We start from the raw sequence: 12,475 nt of genomic DNA on the forward strand, positions 1-12,475 counted from the left end.
TGTGAACTATGCCCCCGATTAGAAATGACAGAAACTAGAGCCCCATGCAACCGGACTATTTCCTTGATATTCAACTAAGCATACTGTTCTGCCACGTCGAGAGACTTAACAAGTAAGAAGTGTGCTGATTTTATGAGTTGATCCGCAATCGCCCAAATCGAGTCAAACTAACAAGGAGTGCGAGGTAGTCCTACCATAAAGTTCAAATTGAACATCTCCTACTTCCACATTGGAATTTCTATGTTCTATGCCAACCCACCGGGCTTTTGGTGTTCGACCTTCACTTGTTGACATTTTGGACGTATTGCCACAAAGTCCGCTACATTCCTCTTGATATCATTCCACCAAACGACTTCATTAAGATCATGATACATCTTTCTAGACCTTGGGAGCACGGAATATCTTGAAGTGTGAGCCTCGGTCATGATTCTCTCTCGGAGACCATTCACATTCTAAACACATAGTCACCCTTGGTACCTTAGTGTACCGTCATCCAAACCAAGAGAAAAAGCCATGGTCTTACGTTTATGAATCCCTTCCTTCAACTGAAACAATAACGGATCTTCTGCGTGCTTTTCCTGCTTATGTGTGGAGGATACTTGAGCCCTTTTATTGTAATTACGTGCAGTCCTATCTGTTTTGACTACCACCTAGTTTTATCATTTTGAGCAACTGAATTGAGTCTAGATCTACCAAATAGTAGGTCCAAAGCCTCCTAGACCATAGGCATGGGATGGGTAGTGCACACATAGGGCACAACTTATAATTGAATTAGAACGCTTTTAGGTGAAAAACTTCAACATACTAATCGTGTAGCAGGAGATGATAGTCTGTGCCCGGTGAATAATTTGAGCAACTCCTACCTAAAGTAATTTGCGAAGTATTATTTATGTTGCACGGGGGGATCCTTTAGGCTAAAAAACTTAGGACCCCCTTTTCCCTTTAAAACTTGTATCAAGTATTCATATAGCTTAATGATATTTTTCCTTACACTGGTTTATGTTATAATAGGACTTTCAACTTTCATATCTTTCTATACTCGCCTAGTTTAATCATATAATTCACATGGTTTAAAATTCGGCCTTGAACCATAGTTGTAGACCTCAAAGAGTGCGTAACACCTTCACTTTGAGGTAATTTGAGCCCTTACCCAATATTTGGTGGCGTTGACTAGTCAAACAGAGTCATTTGCAAATAGGTGTCGTAGCGCACTTTAAAAATTGTTAGATGGCGACTCTTCTCTTTTAATACCCATATAAAAGAGTTGTCACACATCGAAACCCACTTTCGCAAGAAAACGGGACGCGACAGCATGGAGACTCTGCTAGGGATTTACACTTAGGCTCTTACCATAACGAACTTGACTCATGTGGATTACTTTCTTTGTTACATGAACATCCCTTCCTTTATTCACCTTTATTTGTTTAAATTTGCTATGACATGCACATCCCTTCCTCTATTCACCTTTATTTGTTTTGCTATGACATGCACATCCCTTTCCCTATTCTCATTTGTTTGCTATGACATGTATGACTGCTCTCCATTTTTGTCCATATTGAATGCTATATTATCCCTATTTCCTTACATGCTTCATTATATTCTTGCACATTTTCATGAGCCAAAATGATTTCTTTCTTTTCTTTTCTCTTCTTTTCATGTTCACTTTTGCAATTTTATTTACTGCTTCTTGCATACAAATACTTTGCAATGTGTTATTATTTCTGCATAAAGCAAGCTCCACATCATACTCCACTCGTGCCAATTATCAACATAGCGGCGCTTAATGAGTGTCCGCACTTTCCTGGAAATTACCCCTTTTAAGTCGGAAAGGCTTATTTGCGGTAGACTAGTCGATCAGCGATGTAATCAACGGTCCCGTGCCTTTTTCTCTCAAGTTGTCCACTTGGGAGTACCAGTCTAGACCATTCTAGAAACCCTACTCCAATTTAAAATGTACATGCATCACGCTAAACCTATTATGGGTTGAAGCATTATTAATGTAACAACCCGCCAAGATGAACCTTGTCCAAAGTCCGACGGGATTTCCACAATTCCAATGGACACTATCATATTATGTGCATTTCTTGGAGAAAATGTGCCAAGGTGCTGATCATTACTGCGTAAGTAGTTAAATATATAGGGGGAAAGGGCTAACCTTTGTTTGTTTGCAAAAAATGAAGCACGAAATCACCAGGTTTGGTATACACGCTCGACATGCGTGACGTAGGAAGTGTGATTGATGGAGTCAAAAGAGAACAACATGGAGAAGGTCCATCTGCGACTAATAATTAGGAGATAATGTTCTTTATTGTTTTGGAGTTAGATTTTGTTAGATTTCGATGTAATAAGGCTTTATGCCATTAGTGACTTCATATTATTTTGATTTAGTAATGATTGATTTGACCTATTTTTGCATTAATGAAATGAGGCAACGTTGGAATAAATTTTCTCCAAGTCTATTGTCGCTTAGGCCAACCTCGGGCACAATGAGGTACCCAAGTTAGGACGTGAATCATTGCATGACTTTATGTGTTACCTGCTTAAATATTGCAAACACTCTTTCATTTGGTCTTGTTGACTTGGTTACCTTTTATTTTTCTTTGTTTTGATTATTTTCATTCCTAAAGGTTGGTTTGTGCATTCTGCGAACGTCAGCATGTCACACCAGATGTAGAGGTCCTCCACCTCCCCTCTCTCAACGACATCAAAAGTAAGGATAAAGGAAAGATGGACGATTTGAGTGGCGACAAGAAAGACAATGCTCCTATGGTAGAGAATGCAGAGAATTCATATGGAAGAAGTACACCAAGGCAGAATGAATTAGTTCTGCGATTAGTTGACCGTTGCACCATCCTGGGCTCACCGCGTTCCAGGGTAGCTTGGCAAATTAGCATGAATTATTTTTATATAGTTTTGAGCATTTGAGATATTTTGTAGTATTTTGTTATGAAATAATTACTCGAGCCATCGAGTCGTAATTGTTGACATTTTTAAATTTTATTAATGCATTATTGCTTTTTATATTTATTATCATCTTTCTACATTTCTTTTCAGTGTAATTATTACATATCCTGATGAACCTACGACTGTGACATGTAATGAGACAACGCAACATAAGGACAGTGATTTGGAGGATCTGGAAGATGATATAATACCTGAGGAAATTGTTAAAGATGTAGAGGATTTTGAAAACAAACCAAAGCCTAATTTGGAGGAAACTGAGAGCGTTAACTTAGGCGATTTAGAAACGGTCAAGGAAACACGTATAAGCATTCAGCTATCACACTCGGAGAAGGAGGAGTATATCACATTCCTAAAGGAATATGAATACATCTTTGCATGGTCCTACGATGATATGACTAGTTTAAGCATATTCATAGTAGCTCACAAACTACCTATCAATCCTATGTGTCCACTAGTAAAGCAGAAGCTCAGAGAGTTCAAGCTGGATATGAGTTTGAAGGTAAAAGAGGAGGTCACCGTGATGGGGCTTACGGTTGCGTTCTGGGACAACATGATGAAACAGGAAGAAAGGAGCAGGCGATAAATTATCTGAGCAAGAAGTTCACACCTTATGAAGCCCGATACTCTTTGTTGGAACGCACCTGCTGTGCTTTGACATGGATAGCTCAGAAGTTGAGACATTATTTATGTGCAACAATACATATCTCATATCAAGATGGATCCACTAAAATACATCTTTTATAAATCCATGCCTATGGGTAAGTTAGCGAAGTAGGAAACATTGCTGAGGAAGTTCGACATTGTCTATGTAACTCAAAAGGTAGCCAAAGGGCAAGCAATGACGGATCACTTGGCAGAAAATCCCGTATACGGGGAATATGAACCATTGAAAATGTATTTTCCCGATAAGGAGGTATCATTTGTAAGAGATGATATTACCGAGGCATACGGTGGTTGGAGAATGTTCTTTCACGGAACAACAAACTTCGAAGGATTAGGTATTGGAGCTTTCTTAGTATCAGAAACTAGTCAACACTATCCGGTATGCGCAAAACTCAAGTTTCCAAACACCAACAATATGGAGGAATATGAAGCCTGCATCCCGGGACTCAGGTTTGCCATTGACATGAACGTTCAGGATCTGCTGGTAATCGGAGATTCAGGTCTACTGGTTCACCAGGTTCTAGGAGAATGGACTACGAAAAACACCAAAATATTGCCATATTTGCACTATGTACAAGAGCTGATTAAGAGGTTCACAAAGATAGAAATCAAACATGTTCCAAGGATTCAGAATGACTTTGCAGATGCATTAGCCACTTTTTCTTCCATGATACAACACCTAGAAAAGAATGTCATTGTTCTTATCCCAATAGAAATTTGTAAGCAGCCAACTTATAATGCTCATGTTAAAGAAGAGATTGACGGAAATCCGTGGTTTCACGACATCAAGAAGTACTTGGAAATGGGAGAATACCCAAAAACTGTATCCATACTCAGAAGCCCACGCTTCGCATATTAGCCAATCACTTCTTTCAATGTTGAGGAATTTTGTTTCGAAGAACTACTTATTTGGGCTTACTGCGATGTGTCGATGCCAAGGATGCATCCAGATTGCTCAAAGAAGTACATGCCGGAACCTGCAGACCCCATATAAATGGTTTCATTTTGGCCACGAAAATATTAAGAGCAGGGGATTTGTGGATGACTATGGAAACAGACTGCATCAAGTATGTTAAAAAGTGTCACCAGTGCCAAATACATGCTGATATGATACGAATACCTCCCAACGAACCTAATGCAATAAGTTCGCCCAGGCCTTTCTCCGCATGGGGTATGGATGTCATCGGACCGATCGAACCCGCTGCTTCAAATAGACATAGGTTCATTTTGGTGGCCATAGACTACATCATGAAATGGGTTGAAGCCGCATCTTATAAAGCTGTAACAAAGAAGGTTGTAGAAGATTTTGTTCGGGAGCGCATTGTTTGTCGATTTGGAGTACCAGAGTCAATCATTACTGACAATGCTGCCAATCTCAATAGCGATTTGATGATATCCATGTGTGAAACATCCAAGATCAAGCATCCGAACTCTAAAACATACAAGCCACAAATGAACGAAGCTGTAGAAGCCGCCAACAAGAACATCAAGAAGATATTGAGGAAAATGGTAGACAATTACAAAGAATGGCACAATAAGTTACGATTTGCTTTACTCAGGTATCGCACCACAGTTTGTACATCAACTGGAGCAACTCCTTATCTACTGGTTTATGGTACAGAACTCGTTATTCCCCGAAGTGGAAATCCCTTCCTTAAGAATCATACAAGAAGCCGAGCTCAGCTATGCGGAATGGGTATAAAGCCGTTATGAACAACTAGCTCTCATCAATGGAAAAAGAATAAACGCGGTATGTCTCGGTCAACTTTACCATAATAGAACAGCAAAAGATTTCAACAAAAAGGTCAGGTCGAGGCAATTCTCGCCGGGGCAGTTGGTACTAAAGGGAATCTTCCCACGTCAGAACAAAGCAAAGGGGAAATTCTCACCCAACTGGCAGGGCCCTTACATGGTTCACCGGGTAATAACAGGAGGAACACTTATACTTGCAGAAATAGATGGAGAGAGTTGGCCAAAACCTATCAATTCGGACGACTATGTTTAACATTATGTTTGCACTTTCTATTTGATGTAAATGAAGTATGTTTGACCTGATTCTCATTTAAGAGGGGATACGAGCATCCCTGTAGGTTTGGTCACATCATAATAAGATCTTCATTTCTCCTATGATCAGAAACTGGGGCAAGGTCGCAGGTCTGCCCGATCTTTTCATGTTCAGAATCGCCAAAGTAGGTATGAAGAGAAGTATGCATTTGAACTGGGGCAGAATTTTGACGAGGATCCTCAAAACTCCAAATCAAGGAGGTTGCAATGTCTCAAAATGTGTCACAATGATTAGTTCATCAAAATTATTTGATATCGTGCATTATCACATATTTTGAACAAATACATGCTACAATTAATTTGTCAAATGCATGCATATTTTTCGAAAATTTTATTATTATGGAAGCCAGACGTTACCCGAGGTGACTTAAGCAGGGCCTCAAGACAAGACTAAAGACTAAGCAAGGACTTGACAGCACGAACCAACCTTTCCCCATAGAACTCACGATTTTTGTTTGGATGCAGGCACAATGAACATAACAGGAACATCTGCAAATACATACACACAACTAGATCACTAACCTCATAACGACAAAGTCGCCAAACGCAAGCACGTCACGCTAAGAAATGCTTTATCCTCTTGTATTTAATCATTGCTTTCCTTCATAGGGCTAAGCACTGCCTCCATCATTAAATAAGGCTAAGAATTATCTTCCTTTGCATGAGAGTAAACATTGCCTCTACTCTCTTTATAGGGCTACATATTTTCCTCACCTTGCATGAGGCTAAGCACTGCCTCCATTATTGCATAAGGCTAAGCATTACCTTTTCTTGCATGAGGCTAAGCATTGCCTCCATTATTGCGTAAGGCTAAGCACTGCCTTCCTTTGCATGAGACTAAACATTATCTCTACCCCTTGCATAGGCTTAACACTGCCCTCACTTTGCATAAGGATAAGCACTGCCTTCCTTTGCATGGGACTAAACATTGTCTCTATTCCTTGCATAGGGCTAGACACTGCCCTCACCTTGCATGTGGCAAAGCACTGCCACCATTATTGCATAAGGCTAAGAATTGCCTTTCCTTACATGAGGCTAAGCATTGCATCCATTATTGCGTAAGGCTAAGCACTGCATTCATTTGCATGAGACTAAGCATTGTCTTTACTCCTTGCATAGGGCTAAACAATGCCCTCGCCTTGCATAAGGCTAAGCATTGACTTCCTTTGCATGGGACTAAATATCACGCCCCAACCTCGGGGAGCGCAACCGGCGCTCAACCGAGTAGACCCGGTCGAGCAAGCATGTTAGACACTTTCTACCCAACTCGCTTATGATCAAGAGAAAGCACGTTTCCATTAGTTAAACAATAGAAGGATCATATATATAAACATAACTAATTCATTTCATTTTGCTACATCATTGTTAAGTTCCAAAATACATACATTTCACGATTAAGTGGAACAAGAGTCCAAAACACAACATAACCCATCTTACCTTTCTAGCACCCATACATAACCCACATAATGTCTACGGAGCCTCTAAAGATACAAAAGATAGTTATGATAATGCCGGCAACAAGGCTCCAGCTATACCTCAAAACGTGGTAAAAATACTAACAAAAGATACAATACATGACTCCGGGATTAAATCGGGCCCACCAAGACTGCTGGGAAGAGGATGATGTACCACTAACTACGATCAACATTGTCAGCTATTGAACCACCTGCATCCATTTTAAAGATGCAGCACCCCCTGCAAAAGGGACGTTAGTACTGTCGGATAGTATTAGTATTTAATTCTAAAATACCATCTCAATAGAATAAACAACAAAACAAAGGGGAAACAGCCATGAGTACAATAAGAGCTTCAAACAATACTAAAACATCATGTAAGGATCGCATAAGTTCTCAAATCTATTTCCATCTTATTAGGTTGGGTGATCTTTAGTGTCGATATGCCACAATCCACAATACCACCATGTTCTTTCACGGAGTCCGATCTCGACCCGATCAGCTAGGTCATCTCATTTGAGACATCAATCATATCTACAATTTCAATCAATCATTTCCAGCACAGTTACCACATTGTGTGTGGCATGGTGTCCGATCACGACCCGATCGGCTAGGCCATGTCACTTGAGACATCATCCTTTCAATCAGTCATCTCACTTCATGTTTCTTTCCCATCTTTTCAATACATTGGCACGAGTGTCCTCATTTATAAGGTCATTTATGGCACTTGGCTGAATTTCACATTTCCAGTTTCCCTTTTTACATTCAATATTATTATCATCATCAACAACACTAAGGCCTATCATTTAAGACATTAGTACATATATGAGCAATTTGGGAATCCTAAGCACATAGAGGTTTTTCATACACTTTGGTATAACAATCATTATTCGAATTTGACATGAAGTCCTAACATTTTAACATATATTCCATATTTCGAACATGTCCTCAATTGATAAGACAACATGATGAAGCATCAAGGTATTTTAATACATATTACTTGAGCCTTTTTATTGTAATTATGTGTAGTCCTATATGTTTTGACTGTCACCTAGTTTTATTATTTTGAGCAACTGAGTTAAGTCTAGAACTACAAAATAGTAGGTCCAAAGCCTCCTGGACCCTAGGGATGGGACGGATAGCGCATAGGGCATGACTTAGAATTGAATTAGAACGCTTTTAGGTAAACAATATCAACACCGTAATCGGGTAGCAGGTAAACAATTTAGTCATTAAACATAGACCGACGTAGTTATAATCCTTGTGATCTTCAAAACTTGTATCAAGTACTCATATAGCTTAATGATATTTTTCCTTACACTGGTTTATGTTATAATAGGAATTTCATCTTTCATATCTTTCTACGCTCGCCTAGTTTAATCATATAATCCACATAGTTTAAAATTTGGCCGGGAATCTTAGTTGTGCCATACCCCTGCCCAAACTCGGGTGGGACAAACGGAAATCCCTCTTAATATGACCTTGATACCACAGCCGTAGCATATGGGCTGGTCCATGTAGCAGGCCCCAAAATACATCTTCCCACACCTAGGGCATGGGGGCCTCCGATGCTGCTGAAATCTCCCACCAAGCCGACCTTGCTGGTAGGATCCCCTAATGCCTTGGCTAAGCCTAAAACGACTCCACTGCTACTGACTAGGCCCCGATGGTGTGCACTTATTGAAGATTGAGCAAAAGATTGAGATGGCCCTAATGTCCCTCCCCTAAACGCTGACCTGCCACTACCACCAACAGAAGCACCACTAAAGTTACCCGCTGATCGGGCCTTGTTGCTACCCTCTTGCTCCCTTTTATTCTTCAATTTTCGGGTCTCCGTGGTTTGGGAAAATGCCACCATATTCCCACGGTTCATATCATACTTCAAGGCAATTGTAGCGGCCTCATTAATAACCAAGCCCTACACTAACTGGCGCACTCTAGCCTCCATCGCGGGGAACATGTAGATGGCATACTTGGACAGGCGTGCAAAGCTCATATGATACTCCCACACACTAAGTCTATCTTGTTTTGGACTCTCAAACTCGGCGGCACGGGTTGCTTTAGTCTCGGCAGGCAAGAAATGGTCGATAAAGGCGTCAACAAACTCACTCCACCTCGCCGGAGGGCTCCCCTCCTCACGGGACTCCCCTCCCACATTTCAAACCAAGAATAGTCCACCAATTTCAAGTGGTAGGAGGCCAACTCCACTCCCTCCATCTCAGTAGCACGCATAACTCGGAGAGTCTTGTGCATCTCATCAATAAAGTCCTGAGGGTCCTCCTTACGATTAGTACCTGTGAACACCGGAGGATCCAATTTAAGGAATCTGTTCATCCTGGAACTAGCAGAATTCCCTTGCTAGTTGGAAGAAGTAGGTGCAACATTCGATCACTAGCCCTGTTAAGCCACTATTCGATCCAACATCTGTATTGCTCCCCTAAGGTCCCCATCAGAAACACCGGAACCGGAAGTTAGGGCTGGAGGTGCAACAGCTGCACTCTCAGTAGGAGTAGGGATTGGTGCAGTCTGAGTAGGAGTAGTAGAATCCGGTGGTGTAGTAGCTGGGGGAATATCCTCACCCCTCAGGTGCATCAGGTGGTGTAGTAGCTAGGGGGAATATGCTCACCGCTTGGTTGCTCGCCCGCATTATTAGATACAGAATCAACCGCCACTCCTGGGGTGGCAATGGCTCCTTGGACACTTCTTGCTTTCTTCCTATGTGCCATTAGTGGTAGGCTATAATCTCATGTTTTAGTCACTTAATTCACTCTCATTTGCTGCTCTTTAATTGAGTTTGAGCTTTAATCGCTAGTTTTTTCACTAATTGTGTGTTTTGTGCCTTGTAGGAGTGATTCCGAATGATATGGATGTTATGGAGTTAATTCGAGCTATTTGGGGCTTTGAAGTCTATGTAAAAGCCTTAAGGATTAAGCAAGGATAGCGTTCAGGAGTCGAGAACCACGTTTGAACTTAAAAAAGCAAGCAAAAGGCCTGGCTCTAGGAAGATTGCACTACCACGGGGCACGGGGCGGCGCGTGGTGCGCCGTGGCTGTATATTTGTGTTGCCTGTTTAATTTAGAAGCTCCTTGAAGTTCCCCACAAGCACCCTGTGTGGCATGTGTGAGCATGTGATTTTTGCCCCATACGAAATACTCCTATAAAATCCCAATAAAATAGATTTTTGTTAATTATTTGCCATTTTAAGAATTTTTGTAGATTTATTTTGATTATTTGCATTTCTGTGCATGTTTAATTTTTATTTAAATCATGAAAAATACCAAAAATATCATGCATTGCATTTGGGATTTATTTTGTTTTAACATTTTTAGAATTAATCAGTAATTATTTGTTTTATAAATTTGAAAATCACAAAAAAATAGCTCATCTTTGCATTTTGTCTTTTTTCTCTTTTAAATTAGAATTAAGTGATGTTTATAATTTTTATAATTAGTTCATTAGTTTAATTTCACGTTTTAGATAATTTAGGATTTTTAATTATTAGGATTTTTAATTAAAAAAAAAGAGAAAGAAAGTGGAAATAAAAGAAGAGGAATAAAAGAGAATTGGATTTTTCTGGAATTGGACCGATTTTGATCTTCAAACCAGCCCAAAATTGCACCCAAATTTTACCCAAAAACCAAGCCGAAACCCAAATACACCCGGTCCAGGTCCCTCCACTAAACTCAAATGATCCCGTTTTGTGAATGATTGATCACTGCCGTTGGATCTTGTTGATCCAGCGGCCCAGAACTGGTCTAGTGTTTAGAATAAGACTGCCTGAATGAGGCCCCCCTACCCCCGGAAACACCCCTCACTCACTCTCTCCTCTCTCTCAAGAGCAAAGCCTAGCAGCCTAGGGTTCCCTCGACGGCTCCGCCACTAACCGCCCACCGGAAATCGCCCACGGCGGCGCCGGTGCACCAAAACTCCCCAGATTTTCACCATGAATTCCCCATACCCTCCTCATTACAAATCTCCAACCCTCTTCCCTCGAATCCCGGCCAAAATCCTCGAATTTTAGATCAAAAAATCACGGCCAAAACCCTAATTGCTCCAATTCGCTCCAAATTCACACCCTATTATCTTTGCCCCTCTCTAAGCCCTAAGCTACCATTGGTCCCCTCCAAATCCCCTCAATTTATTCAAATTTCAGATCTTAGATTCTGAAACCCTGAAAAACCTAACCTGGTCACTTCCGAGTGTTTTAACGGCTCAAACCTACATGAGTCAGTTGCTCTTGACAAGAGCAATTGATTCATGTGGGTTTGATTTGTTTCCAAACCAGCCAGAACCCGGTCAAACTCCGACAAGTCTGCAGGTAAGTTAGGTATTCCTCTTTTGCTCTTTTTGTTATTTTTTCTTCTTTTTAGGTTTTTCTTTTCTTTGTGTTCACGTCTTTGATTAATCGCATGTTTAGGTTTAATTTTAGAATAGTCTTTTCTTCAAGACTGCTTAGTTGTTTAATTGTTCTTGGTCAACTGAAGCATGCTTTCAATTCCATGATTTTAGTTTTGATTAGGTTTCCTCCATAGGATTGAATGCACGAAATGATTCTATTCTTCTTTGGCATGTTTTGTTTTTAGCATTTTGTCTAGGATAGTTTCTGTTTTCTTTCGTCTTCAAAATTCCATTTGTAATTTCTGATTTAGTTCATGCTAAGGGTTAGTCTAAGATTTTATTGCATGTATGTTTATTATTTGATCGATTTTCCAGTATTTCTTGCCCTACTCCTGTTTGCCATAGTTTGCAAATCAGTAGATACCTAGAGGGGTCAAAATGAACAAAAAGAAACTTCAGGGCCATAACAGGGTTGTATGATGCTGAAATAGGATAAGGTCTACGGTAGAAAATGTTCTAGAATGGGGGTAGCTGGCCTCATTTGGTTAGTACAAAGTACTAAAACCAATGAGGGATAGCCAGCTGTCCAATTTTCTTAGAAATATTCCTTTTGTGGCTGAGGGAATGATTCTCTTATTCCTTCAGCACATGGCATTTTATAAGCCTATATATAGTACTTTTCTTTCACTAATTGCACACAGAATTGACACGTAATCAATAGCATCATTCTCTCCAAAGTTCCCTTTCTAGATTATAGAAAACTTTTTTGCAGATTTTTCCAGAAAAGTTCTCCTTTTGGCTTACAAGTTGGGAATGGTTTGAAATAGAAGTTTTCTTGGGTTATTTGGTTGGGAATTTCTGGGTTCAATTTGTTGGTCTTGGTCTGAATTCTAGGGTTTTGGTTGCTGTTGTTCCTGTCCTGTTGCTGCTCCATTTTTCTTATAGAGTTTTAGTCAGCTCCTTCACCTGTTAGTTGCTGATTTTGTTGTTGT

The 12,475-nt window shown here is 40.3% G+C and overlaps 1 protein-coding gene across 1 annotated transcript; it reads left to right on the plus strand.

The window, feature by feature from the left end:
- The first annotated feature begins 5,133 nt into the window (after positions 1-5,133).
- LOC109241599 lies at positions 5,134-5,632 on the plus strand. The gene is made up of 2 exons (XM_019408358.1): positions 5,134-5,323; positions 5,412-5,632. The coding sequence occupies exons 1-2, from the start codon at positions 5,134-5,136 to the stop codon at positions 5,630-5,632; spliced, it is 411 nt and encodes a 136-aa protein (XP_019263903.1).
- Positions 5,633-12,475: the final 6,843 nt, after the last annotated feature.

Source organism: Nicotiana attenuata, unplaced genomic scaffold (genome assembly GCF_001879085.1).
Source record: "Nicotiana attenuata strain UT unplaced genomic scaffold, NIATTr2, whole genome shotgun sequence".
Lineage (NCBI taxonomy): Eukaryota > Viridiplantae > Streptophyta > Magnoliopsida > Solanales > Solanaceae > Nicotiana > Nicotiana attenuata.